Source organism: Patiria miniata, unplaced genomic scaffold (assembly GCF_015706575.1).
Source record: "Patiria miniata isolate m_02_andy unplaced genomic scaffold, ASM1570657v1 HiC_scaffold_20, whole genome shotgun sequence".
NCBI classification, from domain to species: Eukaryota; Metazoa; Echinodermata; class Asteroidea; order Valvatida; family Asterinidae; genus Patiria; species Patiria miniata.
In genome coordinates, this window is record NW_024037059.1 from 25,554,599 (window position 1) to 25,574,283 (window position 19,685).

The window sequence follows — 19,685 nt, forward strand, 5'->3', positions numbered from 1 at the left end:
TAAATATAGTTACGGCACTAAACTCCCTGTGAAATGCAGGGGTGTGAAATCTCAGCTTTAAAGCTGATTTCAGCTTTTTTTTGTTTTGGATTTCAGCTTTTTTTCATCTTTTTCCCTCACTTGCTGTGTACAAAAGTATAGGAGATTTCCAAAGTTCAGCTTTTTTGCACTTTTTTCAGCTGTTTTCAGCTATTTTTATCAGTGATCACTCACACCCCTGGAAATGATTCCTTCTGGCATACTGTCCTTTTGAAGAAAACATTAAAAGAATGTCATTCCCAAAGATGTATCAAAGTGACACATTTTGGGACATTTTGTATGGGGGAATGCGTGAATGGGTGCAAGCGCTTTGGCACGACGCGCACGTGCGCGCGATTGCTATTATTATCGAGAATCGTCGGTTCAGTGTGTTCAATCACGTAGCAAGAATCGGCTGAATGAGAATCATGTCCGGGATGTTGATTTTGAGATCGTGTTGTGACTCAGCGACATACTTTGGAATGGAAATTGAAATCCAGAATATTGTGTTTTCTCAAAGTACACAGCATTCACAAAGCTAATGCTTCATCAGGTTAGTTGTTTAACACCTGTCTTAGATTTTGAGCACATTTGTTGCTTCAAAAAAAAAAAAAAATGCACAATGACAAATGGTCTACTCTGCCTTTAAAGCTACAGTCCATCGTTTGTAATTTGTGCATTTTGTTCATTTGAAGCAACAAAAGAGTTCAAAATCTAATGAAGGATACTGTGCAACTAACCTGATGAAGTTTCAGCTAAGCTTCAGCTGTACATTCCGAGAAAAACAGCATTCTAAGATCTCAATTTCAAATCAAAAGTTACTGAATCATGTTTTGAATTGTTTTGAATTGCAGTTATACGCGACATCGCGCACTGATCCGACGAATTATAACAACCGCGCGCGCGTGTGCGTCGTTCCAATACTTGTGTGCGCTGCGCTGAATAACAAAACGAACTACTAATTAAAATTTTCCTACGGTGCTTCTTAAGAATCACCGTTGGAAATGCCTTCTTTCGTTGATTACTTCAAAATGACAGCTTCCCAGATAGAATAATTTCACAGGGAGTTTAGTTCCCTTACTATCTTTCAAACAAGTTTGTTTTTCAACAATAATTACGCCAGTTACTTTTCGGATGGCTGCAAATGATGGACTATAGCTTTAAGCAAACACTCCCCTTCAGCCACGTTAACAGTGGTTCAAAAAATCTTTATCGGTGGTGTTTTATGCATAGTTGTGGATTTTAGTATTTCCAATGTACAGGGTAAGTCAAAAAACACAAGACCCAAATGTCAGGACAATTTTTTTTAGTGAAGTTCTGAATGTAGGACTTTCAAAATCTAGGATATGAAAGGCCAATTCATAAGCTTTTCTCTTTGTACAAGAATCATTCAAATCACTCCTGTACTTTTCAATTTACGGAATTTTAAACACAACCACCGTCTTAAAGTTCTGTCCACAGATCACAAGAATGTAAGTGTTCTTTCAGCAAAATGAATACAAATCACATAGATGTGTGTGCATTGTTTTGGTTTTGCTGAAAGAACGCACACCTTTTCTGTGATCCGTGGACAGAACTTTAAAACGGTGGTTCTGTTTAAAATTCCGTAACTTGAAAAACATGTGTGATTTGAATGACTCTTGCACTAAAAGAAAGCTTATGAATTGGGCTTTCATATCCGAGATTTAGATGCAGAACTTCCCTAAAACAATAGTCCGACATTTGAGTTTCGCTTTTTTTGACTCACCCTGAATGATGGATTGCTGCTAGATGACATTTCCCCCAGATAATTTTGTGCAACAGTGTCATTTTTGTGTTTTGCCCGTAGACAATGTACCACCGGTCATCACCTGCCCAGCTACCTTGACAGAGCCAACAGCATTCAACAAGTTTTACGGCCCCGTCACCTGGGTCCCGCCTACAGTGACCGACAATGTTCCGGCGACGGTCACGGTCATGTCGGATTACGTTAACGGCAGTAACTTTGACCTGGGAGATACAGTCGTGACTCTAACAGCTATTGATGCCGCTGGTAACAACGATACATGCCAGTTTACAATCACTATCGTCGGTGAGTGTACAGCAGATGCGATTGAACTTTTTAGAAAATGATTAGATAAGAATGGGAAAGTTTGCATGGTAGAGATAACAGCAAGGTCAGTTTGTGGAAACACCATGTGAAATTAATCTCTTTTGTGTTTTTTTGATAAAAGGACTGAAAAATGTTGAAATGTCTTTGTTTGACCATAATACATGCCTTGCGTGAACAGTTGGGGATGCTTTTTCACAACTTTCCAGAGCTCTTGGACAGGACACACTGTGCGTGTTTATGGTGTAAACCGAGGACACACACATGCACCATCATCGATTAATTGAGGACAGGAACCAAATTGAGAACGACCTTGATTAGAAAACATGTACAAAACCAATGAGAGCTGTTGCAAAAAAAGTTAAAGAGTATAAACAAAGGAAAAGGGAAGAAGAAAAAGAGAAAATCCGTAATTTACACCATAAACAAACGTGTGTGCGTTTGCATGTTTGGCGTGAAGTACGCACAAATAATTGTATTCTGAATGTGTAGAAAAAGCCGTAGCGTTTTTGTGTGAGCTTAAGTTGTCGGCAATGCGTTCGGATGTCGTACAAAGTCGTCTCCTTCAGCTCTCCCTTCGTAACCAGTGAGGGGTACTTGTGTGCAGAGTCCATAGTCATATGTACCTCTATCAAGCTTGGCTGGTTGTTAGCTGCAGCTGAATAGCTCTACAAGTAGTCATGTCTCTCTGTTGGTTGGTTGGTTGGTCAGTAACAAACTTCACGAAATGCCTTTTTTTTGGCCATCAATCACCTTGTCCCTTAGGCCCTCTCAACAACACTAGCCTCAGGTTCATGGCCTTGAAATGTACCTCTATCAAGCTTGGCTTGTTTTTAGCTGCAGCTTAGCAGCTCTACAAGGAGTCATGTCTCTCTGTTGGTTGGTTGGTTGGTCAGTAACAAACTTCACAAAATGCCTTTTTTTTGACCATCAATCACCTTGTCCCTTTGGCCCTCGCAACAACACGTGCCTCTGGTTCATGGCCCTGAATTGTGACAGTTGCATAGGTCGCCACTGACCAGCTATTAATTGATTGCAGTTGTGGAAAATTGGGTCACTAGAGTCCAAAACCAGATATTTTTACTAAAAACACTTAGCATTGGGACTGACACTGTACTGTACACAATAATCTGCACACAAAGTTGGTGTTCCCCATGCACCTAGCATACAGCTATAAAACGCTCCGTGCACCAACTGACATTCAACAAATACGAATCCTTTATTTCAATTGACAGTCACGACCACGTGAGCAGTAGTGCATTATAAAAACAGACTTTTACATCATGTACAAGACTTACAGGCTACAACAGGTCTACAGTTAGGCCGCAGCGTCCGAGATCATTTGGAGCTTGTTTTTTCTCTGTCTAAATCCTTTTCTCCCAATTTCTCCTCCCATTCAGACTTGGAGCCGCCAGTTATTTACAACTGTTCAGACGATTTCAATGTCACCACTGAGCCTGGAGAGGCCTATGGGATACCAGTGTTCACTGAGCCCACGGCCCAGGATAACTCGGGCTCTGTCACCATCGCTGGTCTGGGCCGGTCGGGGACCCAATTCTCCATCGGCCCGACTGAAGTCACATATGTGGCAATCGATGCCGCCGATAACCCCACTGTGTGCAGGCTGACCATCCTTGTGATTGGTGAGCATGATTGAACTCAACAAGACTTCACAGAAATACTTTAGATGGAATGAATGAGCCATTTGCCAGTAACCTATACCTTTTGGGCTTTACATTTGAAAAGCATCTGGTACACTGACTTGCTCAGAATGCTTGGCACATTTTAACTTTGAATTCTCCAGACCAAAGACACTGTTGCTAATTACGTGATTTGGGGCAAGCTCTTGCATAGTTACGTAAGAGACCCTCAGCACCATTAAATTGTTCACAATGGGTGAGAATGACCCAAAGACACCAGACCATGCCGGAGCTGGGGGTTGCTAGCATAAGGCTTGGCCCGAATCACGTGATATAGTAACAGTCTCTTTGGTTGGGAGAATGCAAACTTAAAATGTGCAAAGCATTGCATTAAGTCAGCGTTCCAGATTTCATTCAAATTTAACTTGCAAATGGCTTATTGGTTTGACCTGTGTAATAGTCAGGGCTGTATCGCTGTGTAATGGACTTTTTTCATCCATGAATAAAAAGTGTAGCCTATATTTCATTCTATAGCTCAGAATAGCTAATTCAATTACTCTAAACTCAAAAATGATGTTTAAATGATGATCTTTTGTAAAAAAAAACCATTGGTTATGGTGGTCAGAAATTGCCTCAGATCGCACCATGGAGCATCTGGAATCCAACATTTTCCAGGGCCCTTATAAAGTGGGCCCCGGACCCCACGATGTTAGGGCTTCGCGCTACGGGCTCGCATTAGTTCTGATCAAGGTAAACCCCTCACTTTTGAGAAGTGATTGATGCCCTTGATTCACACGATAAATGGCATTTGCTATCGTGCCATTACCGAAAAAATGTGTGACTGGATTTAAAACCAGTGCCTCTCCGATGGCATGTATTTGAGGACCAAGACTTTGTACCCAAGAACTCTTTGGCGTAGTAATTACATAAAAACTGCAACTTTTTAAAGCGTAGTTGTTTGCATGTTCATATTCCACTAGGGACCTTTCATTGCAAATACATTTAAGTGCCCAAAAGGGCGAATTCTGGACGAATGTGCCCCTTTAAGTCTCAATATTTTTTTTCTTCAGATGATGAATGTCCAACAATTCAATCAGCATCAGAATGTCCTGCGGACATCGTGGAATTTATACAGGATGCAAACTCGGACAACTTAACAGTGACGTGGACTGACCCCATCTTTGAGGATAACTCTGGAATCGCTCCCACGGTAACGGTCACTCCACTAGCTAACAACTCGTTCTTCCCAGAAGGCAACACCACCGTTACCATAGTAGCTGAAGATCAGTCCGGCAACCAATTTGAGTGTGTTTTCTTGGTGACTATTAATGGTGAGTTTGGAAGCTTTTGAAAATAAGGGAATAAATGGAGGTTTTTATCACTCTGTTTAATACCACTTAGAGTCTGGGTGCTGATAATTACCCGAGCCGGAGGCGAGGGTAATTATCAGCACCCAGACTCTAAGTGGTATTAAACAGAGTGATAAATACCGACGGAGTACATATTTATTCCCATTCATAAATACCTTTTCGGTAAAAAAAATTATATAATTCGTTCAAAACATCCCGATTTTGTTCAACAAATTCACTTTATGCTTTTTGAAACATCCCTCCTGCAAAATAATGGAGTGTTCAGCTGGCGAGTAAGATGAAAACAACCCTTTTATGGAGATTGACGCGCGCGTATCATGTTCTACGCGATGTCGCGCAGAACGCACCTGGCGCGTTGCGTTTTGAATTTAGAACTATAAAATTCTAACTCCCTGGTAGTGTTGCGCATGCCTACATGAGGATTGTGAACGTTCAACCAATGAAACGATAAGAGGCACTGGATTTTTAGGAGTCCATATTTTATTGTGACACTGGAAAAGTGTTTAAGACCAGCTAGCCATGTCTTTATCATCCGTTTAATACCGGCCACGTGACGGGCTCTCGACCAATAGGAATGGCTAAACTGTCTGAGGTATTTATGAATTACGATTCATGAATACCTAAGAATGTTTAGCCATTCTTATTGATCGAGAGCCCGTCACGTGGGTGGTTTTAAACGGTTGATGGGACACAAAATGCTTTTAAATACTTTTTTCCGGTGTCATGTGAATTTGGAATCCTATGAAATCTGTTCTCTTTTACCCGTTTAATGGTTGACCGTTTATAGTTTCCCTAAGGCATGTGCACTACTACTGATGATTTTTCATAAATTCCTAAATTCACACTGCACCGTCACAGCTGTGTTCTGCGCCACTCACGCAGTATGCGCCACACGTGCGCCAATCTCCATACAAGGAGATGTTCAGTATTGCTCGCGAGAGGCACATACCATAAACATAGGTAGAGGGGTTGTTAGATATTGGTTTAATAGTTACTGCGCATGCTCTTTAGAGTAGTGTTTACTTGTACGTAAGTAGTGTATACAGACTTGTACGTTAAAACAATAGTTCGTCTCAAGCACTGTTAACAGCTTAGATGTTTGTGCCTTTGAAGCTCCGTAAACGATCATGAATAAATGCCATAAATGGATGCCGAGACATAACAGGGGTGTTACACAAAACATGAAGTAAAATTGTTGAACAATACCAAACTCATCTAAGAGTATTCATCTCAGTTCTCTTGTAGTCAGTCATTATATATTGTCAAAGGAAACTTAGAACATAGTTTGTATTCTCTCCAGTACAGTTATGTTTTTTGAAGCAAAAGAGTGCTCAAAATGTAAAGATATGTGCTTGACAATTAACCTGTTAAAGTTTTAGCTCAGTGAATACTGTATATTCTGAGAAAACAATATTCTAGGATCTTGGTTTCAAATTGAAAGTTGCCAAGTCATGTTTTGAATTGCGCTGGAAATCAGCGTCTGGGACCTTTTCTTCTTCAGCTGATTGCTGCTATGCAATGTCACGCACTGAACTGATGAATATGCTTGCACGCACTTATTCGGCGCTGCCAAATTCCAAGCCAACAACTGATGGAAAATTCCAAAAATGCATCTTTAGACACATCTTTGGAAATTACCTTCTTTTAGCGTTTTCTTCAAAATGACAGCATGCCAGAAGGAATGATTTCACAGGGAGCTTAGTCCCATTACTATCTTTAAACCAAGTAAGCTTTTCAAAAATAATTTTGTCAGAACTTTTTGGATAGCTGCTTCTCTACCTTTGTGTCAACAGTCTGTGATATGCCACTTTTTTAGGATGAATGTTTCTGTAGATGAAAGTGGGACAAAAAGTCATTCTTAACTGATTTTTTTTTTCAGTGTATGACATGACTCCGCCTGTGTTCAGCTCTTGTCCACCCACTCTACCTCCCGTGACGACTGACCCTGGCTTGGACACGGCCTCACCATTTGATTTTGGCATCACGGTTAGCGATACTGGAAGTGGCGTTGAGAGTGCTGTCCTATCAACCAACATGCCATATCAGATCGGTGACAACCTTGTGTCATTGTTTGCCCGGGACTTTGCAGGCAACGTTGACTACTGCAACTTCAATGTGACTGTCTCTGGTGAGTGAGGTCAGATCTCTTATACAGCGCGTCCCAAAATACCCGCAATTTTTTTTCGCGAGGCTCTAGCGTTGGCGTTAAAACACGTACTGCCGTTATTTCTTATACCATTTAAAAGCTTGGAATCTTAACTTTATCCCTGGCAAGTATTGGTTTGATATTTAAAAGAGTTTTAAAATTATTCATGTTCAAATAAAAGCATGTCAAAAACAAACTCAACTGATTTCAAGGAAAATCGATGATGCGGTACATCAGATGCAAATTCGAGTCAACGAGCTGTTGAAATAACAAACAAAACAACAGTTCATTTTTATTAAAAACACATTCAACTCGAAACGTAGAACAATTGTGAATTTATTTAAGGTGTAGTCCACGTGGATCCAAAAGAAAAGGAAACTTAGAAAGTAAAAGGTAACGAGATCGTCACATCATGAATATGATGAAGCGTTTTCACATCAGAAAAAATGCGCATGATTGATTTTTCTTGAAATTGTTTTGACATTTCTTTATTTGAACATGAATAATTTCAAAACTCTTTTGAAAATCAAACCAATACTCACCAGGGATAAAGTTAAGATTCCAAGCTTTAAAATGATATAAAAAAATAAAGGCGGTACACGTTTCCCCGGCAATGCTAGAGCTTCGCCAAAATATGTTGCGGGTTTATATTTTGAGGCGCGCTGTATGTCTTTAGTCTTGCCTTGTCCTTATTGTCATAATATTGTTTTGAAAGACGGGAAAAGATCAGCACGCCTCAACAACGGAAAATTGAAGATACTCTCCTTCATAGATGCAGCCTTTAACGGGTTCGTGCCGGGATTATTTTTGACAAGAACAGAACGAGGCGCAGGATTACTTTTCACCCGACCTGACACCAGGCGGGTTGAAGCCTTCACCCTCGGGCAGCACACTCATATTTCTGGCCTTGCTCGCTGCATGTTTATCGGTCATCCGTTCCGAATACCGCAGAACCTTTGCATGTATACACATCCTGCGGCGCGAACTTTAACAAAAATGGCCAAATGTCGGATATATTCCCTATCGTTACTATCACAAATGCTTGTTCATTCTGTTTTTCATTCAGACAACGAAATGCCCAATATTACCAGTTGCCCACTAGACCAAACGGTCTTTACCCGGACTGACAGTCCGTATGGGTTCCCTACCTGGATGGATCCTGTCGCTGTGGACAACTCTGGCGTCGTCACAGTCAACTGCTCCATGCAGTCTGGAGATGCCTTTGTTATCGCCGACACAACCGTGGTGTGCACAGCCTGGGATCCCAGTAACAACATGGAGACGTGCTCATTCATCGTCACCGTTGTCGGTGAGTTTCTTTGTGTCTGTACTGGTAACTCTCTTTGCTTTACGAGGATGAATCCTGTGATTAAGTAGATTTAGTACAGAGTCATTTCTGTGTTATTCAGCTAGGAGATCTACCCTAACTCCCTAGGCCTTTTTGCTAGGATATAGCCTCAATCCTGCAAAATCCTCCAGTTGGTCTCATGGAAAAATAGCATTATAGCCTCACTCCAAATTTCTCCATTATTTCTTGAATATGGTCCATGGAGGGGTGACCACTGCCTGAATCCGGCAAAATCCTGCGGCAGTGACTGTCGGTGTGTTGAGGCTTGGCCAGTGACATTCTGGAGCAGTACGGAGGATTTCAAGCATAATCCAGGCCTATATTTAGGCATGGCTGAGCAAAAACAACACAAGGTCTGCCCCAAGACCTTGACAAAGTGCATCCTACAAATCATTAACACACTTTTGCCATGTACCCTCAATCCTCCACTTTGGCAAAGAGGATTTTGAAGGATTCAGGGCGGTCAGGGTTAACTTAATGTGTTTTGTGTCCATGAGCAGCCTAGTTTGCCACAATTTGTCTTCCCCTTTGATCAATGTTTGATCTCAAATACAAAGTGACTGTAACAAAAATTTGTTCAAATTAGTAGGGTAAAAGGGGGAGCATTTGACCACATAAGGAAAACTGGCAATGACTAGTGTAATGAGATCTTGACCATTATCACTCATGACATGATCATGTACTCACTATGTTTACAGCATAGCATCAACCCTACTCAGACCCAAGGTGTTTTGCTTAGTAACGATCTGCCACCGGTCGAATATACCCCACTTACTGGTATAACAGATGGGATAGGGGGAGAATTCAACCAGATAAGGAAAACCAGCACTGCCTAGTGTAACTGAGAGAGTGAGATCTTAATTGTTATTACTTATAACATGACCATGCACATACTTTGTTTGCAGCATATACTCAACCCTTGACAAACCCAAGGTTTGTGCTTTAACCAGTTCGCATCTGAGGACGTGATAGCTCGGTAAATCTGGACTTTTCCATTTCACTCGGCTTTGCCTCGTGAAATAGAAAAGTCCAGATTTTACCTTGCGAAAAAATATTCCTCCCATTCCACTCTGAGCCACTCAATGTTTGTAGAATAGAATTATTGTAGAATGCTTATGGAACTGTGTTGCTTAGAGGTTTTATGCTAGAAAACTTCTTTCCTAGTAAATCATGCTTTGTTTGGTTTTTTTTCATCAATAATTGTCATTATTATTGATAGATAACCAGCCTCCCGTTGTGACGTTCTGTCCGGAAAACATCAACCAGGGGACTGATGCAGGCGAAGCCACAGCCGTTGTTACTTTCAGCCAACCAACGGCAACGGATAATGACGGACTGCCGATCATCCCAGTCGGTTCCCATCCCAATAATTCAGCATTTGACCTGAACGATGCCTACGTCTCCTTCACCTTTACGGACTCCAGTGATAACGTCGCATATTGCAACTTCACTATCACAGTAGTTGGTAAGAGATCTGATGGGTATTTTGTTCATTGCAGTTACTGGTAGTGAAAGTATTTGAATTTGATATGGTCATTTGGTGTTTTAAATGTCATTTGGTGTTTTATTAAAATAAATCAACAGGGTTCCCACAGTCATGGGAAAAATCCTGACAAATCCTGGAATTTAGAAATCATGGAAAGGCAAATGCCTGCTTACAACCCCCCCCCCCCCATTTTGGCAGTTAATCCACCTCTTTGTAGAATGCCATTGTCCAGTATGATTCGAGTATGATTCGAGTATATGTTTGCCCTTTTCTTTGTATCAACATGGTGATTTTTTGGTAAGGCGGCAGAACGCTATGCCCCAATCTATAACAAATTAGCTCAAGTGTCTACTGACACTCATTCAAATGGGCCATATTTTGTCGACCGTAAACTTGTAAAGTTGACTCTCCATGGCAAACTCTTGGTGGCGCTCTGCATTGTGAATCGCCCGAATTGTAAAGCGCTTTGAGATTGTTGATGTGATGAAAAGCACTATATAAGCGTTTCAATTTTTAATGTTAAATTATGATCCGAACCTGCACCCTTCCCTATAAACTAAAGATGTTGGCTTAAATTACTGAGACAATCTTCCATACAGAAATCGCAAACTTTGGCGATATTGAAACTCTTCGTTTTCTCTCCTGCGCAGATGATGAGGCACCAACTTCTGGTGACACCTGCCCCAACGACACCTTGGTCTACACCCCTACAGGCAGGCCTACCGCCCCGGTACAGTGGGTCATTCCAATGGCCTTTGACAATGTCGGTGTCGTTGGTACATCGTACAACCACCTTCCTGGTAATGAGTTTCCCATCGCCATGACAACTGTGGTTTATACGAGTACGGATGCTGCCGGTAATGTGGGCACGTGTCAGTTTGTGGTTGAAGTGCAAGGCAAGTCCAACAAGCTGTTATATTCATAATTGTTATTATTAAAATGTTTACTAAAAATATTTAAACATCACATCCAAAAGGCTGAATTGCGTTTAAAAATACATCAAAATTGACTTCAAATACAGTATAAAATATGTATAACAATATATTTATGTGCACAAGAATATAGGCTTTAATACTAAAAGTATATAGTACAACAACAGAGAAGAAAAATGTCTAATAAGAAAACACAATTCAAAAAATGTGTTTTCTTATCCCTCAATGAGATTAGACATTGTAGACCGAATTATCAAAAAATGGCTGCATTTATGAATCTACTCGACTCGACCACACACTGTGACTCAACTCAACTCGACTCGACCTTCTTGACCTAATGACTCGACTTGACTCGGTCACTTTCTTAAAACGATTTGACTTGACTCGAGTCACTTCCTTAAAATGACTCGACTCTACTCGAGTCACAAATTTCAGTGACTCGCAACAACTCTGGCCTGTCTTTGGTTCCATGTCACCAGGCTCTCATCTTTATTTTTTTTCCTTTACAGATACGGAAAACCCAGTGTTTGACCTGTGTCCGCTGCCTATAACCCAGCCAACGGACCAAGGCAGCCCTGACGCTACCGTCTTCTGGACTGTGCCTAATGTGACGGACAACTCCGGCATCATAGCGTCCCTGGATGTCAGTAATGTACCTGGTGAAATGTTCTCTATTGGCCCACACACTGTGACCTACACGGCTGTGGATGAAGACAATAACATCGGCACCTGCAGCTTTCCTATAACGGTCTCTGGTGAGGGCATTCAAATTTCATTTTACATGCATGATTGTAGCACGTACCAATGAAAGTTTATTAGCAGCCTGAGAAGTACCTGGCTTGAAGTACACAAATTGAAAGCCATACCAGAAGTGAAACTTTTCCGATTACTTTTTCAAATTTATTTCCAAAATTCCGATTTTTCTGACGATCTTTTCCACGCAAAGTCTAATTTTTAAAATTCAATTTCAACGAATTTGATGAAAATGGCACCGTGACATCAGTGTATTGCAAGTGCAGTTTTAATCTGTTGTTCCAGTTGTCAGTGCACAGATAGTATTGTAGATGCACATTAGTAAGCCCGGATTGGAGTAGTTTACGGCTGGAAAACAGTCTAAGCATTGACATATGACATGATTGAAACTATAGTAGCTAGCTACGTATAGAGCTTCAAGGCTGTTGCACGTGGAGTTTGACTGCAATAAAATCCACATGTTGCGTGATTTTTTTTTAGTGGTTTTAGACTGAGTTGTACAAAATGCAATGCTTTAAAAATCATGATGATGATCTTGAGGATGGTGAAGAGAGCATACTGATACATTTACACATTTCACTGTATGTTGGAAGAAAAAGACGATAATGTCCAATTTTTTTCCCCCACGCACGTTAGAAGTAGAGTTGTGTGGTTGAATCAGGGACACGGTTGAATGGTGTCATGAATAGTGCACTTGACTTTCGAACTTTTTCCTCAACTTTCTCAAGTAAGAAGTGAACTTCTTTGTTGACGAGTCCGTTTTAAAACTCTAACCAAAAGGTTAAAAAAAAAAAGGCTCCTGTTTCTGGTATGCGCGCGCGTCGCCGTAGCCATGCGTGTCGGCAAAATGAAAAAGTTTTTTTTTCAATGAAAGATGATGTCTCAAAACCGCCAAACTCAGTGGTTTGTCTGGAATCCTGCTGCTGCACAAGTTTAACGTGTTTTTAGATGGGGTTATGATGGAGAATAAGCTTTATGTGGCCTCTCTGGTCTCCCATAATATTTGCACTAAGTTTAGTCGGGCACCATTTGCAGTCATCAGCCGACATTTGAAGCAAAAAAAAACAGGTCAAAAAAAAAAAAAAACGCGTCGCCGCACCACTTTTTGGGCAAGCTCCATACCAGAAACCGGAGACTTTTTTTTGGGCCTAATCTTTTTAATTTTATGGAAACACTGAACATTTTTTTCTTCATAAAATTTTGTTTGGATCTAAAATAAAACAGGAGGCGGTGTCCGGAAATTGGGCATGAAGTATATTGTACTTACGCAAATGTGTAACTGCGATGCGGCCCAGATTTCGGACACAGATTTTTGCTCTGCCTATTTTTTGTTTCCCATGGGCAAGTTTTATTTCTGGCCCTACTTGAAATAAAATTGAAACAAATCTGGTTTTTTTTGCTTTAGATGATGAGGCTCCTGTGCTGGAGAATTGTCAAAATAACGTCACGTTGTATGTGCCACCTGACTCAACACAGCTGAGTGCCAGCTGGCCTTTTCCTACGGCCACCGACAACGCGGGGCCACCCACGGTCTTCAATGCCACCTATACAGAAATTGCAGTCAGCCAGAGTCCGGTCACTGTAACCATAGACTGGCAGGCTGGGTTTGTCACCGTTCAACAGCTGTACATCGGACACTATCGATGCATCATCAGGGCAGAGGATGCGGCTGGCAATTCTGTAGAGTGTGTCACAGAATTGTGGATTCTCGGTGAGTAGAATCAAAAGAAAGGAAGTTTTTGCTTGCAATAACTGTAGTTTGAATTCATTGGTGCATGAATAAGGAAGGGAATTTACTTCTGATAAATGTTGTAATCAACCCAATCACAAGTCCTCACCAGACTGCTAACAAGTCATTCACAACTCACATTTGTGACATCATTGAGGTTTGCAACATCTTCGTGGTCAATCTGAGTAGTGGCCTAATTCTAATTCAGGGACCTGAAAACATGGCAGCGAGCATGGGCGTCGCAAGGGGGGGGGGGCAGGGGGCACTTCCCCCCCCCCCCCTGAAAAGAAATAGAAAAAAGAAAAAAAACGAAAAAAAGGCGTGAAGTCATATTCGTGTAAATTTAATGGGTGGGGGGGGGGGGGGGAATGTCCCTGCCCCCCTCTAAAACTGATAAATCGAGAATATGTTGAGAAATACAGGATTTTTTTTGGAAAAATATGTTTTGCTGCCCTATAGAATAAATCCTGCCAACATCCATGGCAGCGAGGATAATAAATCTACGAATAAGCACTGGTACCGGTATACTGCGCTCTAGGCTTTGTTGACTAGTTGACAACTGTGAATTTCTACTCACTTGCATGTGCAGGAACCAGTGAAATTTGTTCAAATTCCCAGATAATATCGAAAATGATATTGTCCTCATTCGGGTACTTTTACTGATTGTAGTCTTCCGGGTACTTATTATGAAAGCATACAATATGCTGATTTATTTTTACCACTGGAAGCCTGATATAAATAACCATCTCAAATATTGTATTATGACATTTTATGTTGGATTGGTTCAGCAAGTTTTACGTCCTTTCTTTCAGCTTTTGTTTTCCGATTGTCTGCATGACAACTGAAGTGTGATTCATGTACGTGTTCATGGCTATTAATTTGCAGATGATGTCAAGCCTGTCTTTGATCAATGCCCTCCTGTACTCCAAGCAAGCTACCCAACTGACTTGAACCTCCCAACAGCCGTCGTCAGTTGGACTCCACCAAATGTAACCGATAACAGTGGAGGAACTGTCACGGTCGATGCCAGTCATATGCCAGGGATGGCATTCGACATTGGAGTAACAACAGTCACATTGGATGCTACTGATGACAGTGGCAACATGGAGTCATGCGTGTTCAATGTCACTGTTGTCGGTAAGGCCAAATACACTTTTAAATCGTTGGGGGGGGGGGGGTGGTTGACGTAGCAGTACTTTCCTTGCCTTCCACCGCTGTGACCCGGGTTCGAATCCCGCCTGGGGCAATACTTGTATGTGGATTGGGTTTTCAGTCTCTGCCTGATTCCGTGGGTTTTCCCTGGAAAATCTTTCTGGGGATTTCCTCTCACCAAAATCTGTAATTTTAAGTAAAAAAACTTTCATGGGCTAGCTATCCCCGGCCAATTGCTGATTATAATCACATAATAACTTGGCTAATTTGGACTTGATTTACCATTTTAACCAGTTTGCACCTGGATTATTTTGACAAGAATGGAACAAGGCGTTGAAGCCATCACCCTCGGGCAGCACACTCATATTTCTGGCCTCGCTCGCTGCAAGCGGGTCGCTGACAGATATTTCTGGCTTCACTCCCTCCGTGTTTATCTGTCATCCGTTCTGAATACCGCAAAACCTTTGCGTGTATACACGTTATCCGTCACGAACTGGTTAAGTGCAGGTTTTCTTAATTTGCAATCAACTTTCTTCTCCCTGCTTTGTGCATGCCTTATCATGTTGACATGATATGTTCCTCAACGGAAAATATTTTCTTTTTTGATGACCAGACGACCAGCGACCCAATGTGACCTGCCCTACTGGCTTCACACTCTACACTGATCCTCAATCCAATGTTAGCACTGGTGGCTGGTCTCTGCCTGATGATGCATTTGATAATTCAGGTGTCTTCACTGCGACATCTTCACTGGATCCTACAGAACCACTGGCTGTTTCTAATCACCACGTCTCCTACACTGTTGTGGATGCGGCTGGCAATGACATTAATTGCGATTTCTACATTACTGTGCTTGGTAAGAAGTCATCATTGGCTGGTTTATGTATGTGTTTAACTACAGTTTACCCCTTCCCATTGGTTGAGAGCCCGTCACTTGGCCGGTCTTAAATGGTTGATAAAGACCTGCTGGCTGGTCTAAAACACTGTTCCAATGTCACATGAAATTTGGACTCCTATGAAATCTGGTGCCTTAAGTTTTACTTACCGTTTTATTGGTTGCATGTTCACTATGCTCACGTAAGCATGTGCAATACAACCAGTGAGTCAGTATTTCATTATCCTAAATTCACACTACACTTGCACAGCTGAGTTCTGCGCCACATCGCGCAGTATGCATGACTCATGCGCGCCAATCTCCATATAAGTGTTTATAACATGGACGTACCATAATATAGCTGGGGGGGAGGGTAAAAAACATGAAGTAAAAATGTTGAACAAATCGTTGGAAATTTATAATATTTGACTTGTTTGACTTTTGAATAAAACAGTTGTGATTTTTTGACCAAAAAGATATTATCAGTGGGAATAAATGTGTGCTTAGCTAGTACTAAACACTATATTTAAGACCGATTGGAGTCTGGATGCTGATCAATATCAGCATCCAGACTCCAAACAGTCTTAAACAGAGTGTTTCAAACCGGCCAAGCACACATTTATTCCCTTATTCATGAATACCTAAGACAGCGTACCTATTCCTTTGTTAAGTTGAGAGCCGTTACGTTGTTGGTTTTTAACTGTTGATAAAACACCAACTGGTTTTAAACACTTTATTACTGCACCACCGTGTTCTTCGTCACATAACGCAGTACAGTGCATGCGCGCCAATCTCCATAAAAGGAGGGACACATATCTTAGACAGGGAAAGAGGGGTGTTTCACAAAACATGAGGTAAAATTGTTGAACAAATATCACAGGGAAATTGTGAATTTGTTACTTGTGTTGACCTTTTGACCGAAAGTTATTTATGAATGGGAATAAAAATAATGTGCTTGGCCGGTAACTAAACTTGTCTTAAATAAATGGTTTTAAACGTACCTGCTTCAAAACCGGCCAAGCCCATATTTTTGCCCTTATTCAAAACTGTGTTTAATTACAAGTATCAATGCTTGCACAGGTAGAACTGTTCACTGTGCATACCCTGAATTGGGGGAAATTTCTGTAAAGCTTTAATTTCTTCAAAGCTTGTATTGTAAGTGTTAGAGTGAAACACTGCTATAACGAACACGGTGGGGTCCGTAAAAAATGTTGGTAATAGTGGTCATTCGTTATAGTGTTTGTGCATTATAATAGAATTGACTATTTCGGGAGCCTAAGGGATGTTCGTTATGACCAGAGGTGGCAGCAAGTCATTTTTTGCAAGTCCAAGTCAAGTCACAAGTCATTGTTTGCAAGTCCAAGTCAAGTCACAAGTCATTAGGTCCAGTCACAAGTCAAGTCACAAGTCATTAGGTCTAGTCATAAGTCAAGTCACAAGTCATTTGGTCTAAACACAAGTCAAGTCACAAGTATCTTTGTCCAAGAACACGTCAAGTTGCACATTATTTTGTCCAGCTGTAATAAGCTAAAAGAACCTGGCGTCAACTTACGAGTTATTTTGAACATGCCTCCTTAATTCCCCTTCTTCAATGTATTGCTATTACTATTCTTGTAGTTTATCACATATCTGTCGGATATTAGCCCTTTGTATACTTTAATAAATTTACTTTACATTGTAGAAATAAATGTTGAGATGACATGAAAAAAAGACTTCACTCACTCGATTACATGTAGTATACTAACACTTTATTGTTCAATTTTCATGTATACTAAACGCCTACCAATGGGTTAGGCTATCCGGTATTTTACATGCAATTGACAAAGGCCTGCTTTCTTTTCATGAAAGGTTCCTTTCAAAGTTTGTTCAACCATTACATTAAGCAAGAGACTTGGTCATTAAAAACTGTGTAGTTTGTTGTGACAGTCTTATTGAAAACTTTTGAAACTAGTGGGAACTATTAATTTTACTGGATTTAGCGTCTGACTTGGGTTGGTAACAAGTCATTTTTTGCAAGCCCAAGTCAAGTCACAAGTCATTGTTTGCAAGTCCAAGTCAAGTCACAAGTCAAAGCTGGTATTTACAAGTCAAGTCACAAGTCACAAAAATAGCGACTCGAGTCCGACTCGAGTCCAAGTCACATGACTCGAGTCAGCAACTCCGGTTATGACCAAATGTTCGTAATAGCAGTGTTCATTATAGCAAGGTTTCACGTATTGCAAAAAGTAAAGCGCAAAAGTGTAAGTGCAAAAAACTTAGTAGAGGAGTGGAATGGTTTATTGTGCATTCTTAGAATTTTGAGGAGATTTCTGCCAAGTTGTTGCAGAATTCAGTCGGTGTCCTTTCCAACCAAATGTTCTTGTCTTTCAGACAACGAGGATCCCTACTTTGAGCCGTGCCCGGCTTCGTTGACATTTCAAACCGACCCACAGCAGAACACCGCCAATGTGTCATGGCCGCCTGTCATTCCGATGGACAACGATGCAGTTCAGGAATATAACTCCAACTACCAGCCTGGGCACTTATTCCCAATTGGTGACACAGACGTTGAGTACAACGTGACCGACACATCAGGGAATAAAGGTTCCTGCTTTTTTGTGGTGACAGTTGAAGGTATGTCTTTCATTCTTAATTTCCCAAGTTGTTACAATTCTTATTTAGGTTTGAGATATGTGAGACATTATGGCCTAATGAGACAGAACTGGGCAGAGGTCCAAATGAGGATTTGCAAGTATCAGAAAAGAGAACAAAATTCTCCTTACAATACTTCTTGTTGCGCCTCAATCGGACATTCCGTCGACAAGTAATGACTGTTTGAAATTCACATTTATCGATGCATCAAAAAGTTAAAATTGAGAAAGAGGTTTTTAAAGTTTCGAGATTTGTAGTTATGGAATTGAAAGATGCCAATTGTTTTTCTTTAAAAATGCTTTTTTTCTACGATGAGCTGAGTTCCGTCTCATTTTGCCAGAACAGCTCACATATGTCATGGAAATATGCGTTTCTTTAGAGCCTAACATGTCAGTTTTGTTCACTGGTAAATTATTGCTCTTTTTCATTTTCTATATTTTGAAATGCACGCATTTTCATTAAAGGAGCATTTTCAGGAGAAAATTAGGCTGGAAAATGCACTTACCATAAAGTGATAATAGCTGGAAAGATCAATAAAAAAGAACACCAAATGTTCACAAGATTATACCTAACAAATTTGCCGTTATCGTGTAATAATTGTTATCGTGTAAGGACTTTCCGAGCACAAACTTTTGGTCCTGAAAAATCGATCCATTGAAATGCTAGTCCTCATTTCCAACACACGTATTTTGTTTAAATGTGTTTCAAATCCCTCACACTCCCAAATCTTGGGGTGATCGATCATTTTCTTACGCAGGTCCTCATCTTTGGAACAAACTACCCCTCGCCATTCATCGCTTTCTGAATTTAAGGTGGCCCTGAAGACCTATTTGTTTCAGATCACTCAGAATATTCTTGTTTTAGTTAAATTTAATTGTTTGTTATTTCTGATTGGATATAATTTTTGTATTGCGCCATGAGTGTCATTTATGGCGGATACCGGCACGGTATAAATTGCCGTTATTATTATTATTATTATAATCCTGAAGCCAGCACGATACCTAATGTCTCACAGTGAATCGTAAACATTTTCTGAAGGGCCAGTCTCTGGCTTAGTCTATGTAATAGCCATGACATCCTAGATTTTGACCAATTAGCGGGCTCTTTCTATATCGGGTCTTCGGTCACTCACCTGTTGCATATCATAGACAATGGATAAAAAAAAAATGTGTCATGCGCTCTGTATCATGTTACATGATATCACATCCGGCTGTTGTTGTATTACAAAACACTGCATTCGAATTGACCAATTAAACCATTTAGTCCTGATTTATGAATGAAATGACGTCGAGATTTAGTAAATTCGACTCCGTGGCGCGGCTTGCATATATCTGCATGTCTAGACATATCAGACGTTATACAGGACTTGGCTCCGTGGATAACAGATGATACTCAGACTATCTCTGGCTTACAGTCTTGCACAAAATCTAATGCTTGAAATATGTGTAGACAAGGCCAAATGTATCGCTGTTGTGTCAGACGTAAACAAACATGGTTTCCAAGTATTGCTCCGTAAA

At 40.8% G+C, this 19,685-nt stretch overlaps 1 protein-coding gene across 1 annotated transcript in view; it reads left to right on the forward strand.

Moving 5' to 3' along the window:
• Positions 1–19,685, forward strand: part of LOC119727935 (mucin-17-like) — a 115,930-nt gene that overhangs the window by 40,077 nt on the left and 56,168 nt on the right. The window contains exons 24-35 of the mRNA XM_038200015.1: positions 1,847–2,089; positions 3,508–3,750; positions 4,818–5,078; positions 6,997–7,245; positions 8,330–8,572; positions 9,831–10,076; positions 10,748–10,993; positions 11,539–11,784; positions 13,188–13,493; positions 14,397–14,648; positions 15,277–15,519; positions 17,908–18,150. Of these exons, the coding sequence (XP_038055943.1) occupies positions 1,847–2,089; positions 3,508–3,750; positions 4,818–5,078; positions 6,997–7,245; positions 8,330–8,572; positions 9,831–10,076; positions 10,748–10,993; positions 11,539–11,784; positions 13,188–13,493; positions 14,397–14,648; positions 15,277–15,519; positions 17,908–18,150 (3,021 nt within the window). The remainder of the gene's footprint in view (positions 1–1,846; positions 2,090–3,507; positions 3,751–4,817; positions 5,079–6,996; positions 7,246–8,329; positions 8,573–9,830; positions 10,077–10,747; positions 10,994–11,538; positions 11,785–13,187; positions 13,494–14,396; positions 14,649–15,276; positions 15,520–17,907; positions 18,151–19,685) is intronic.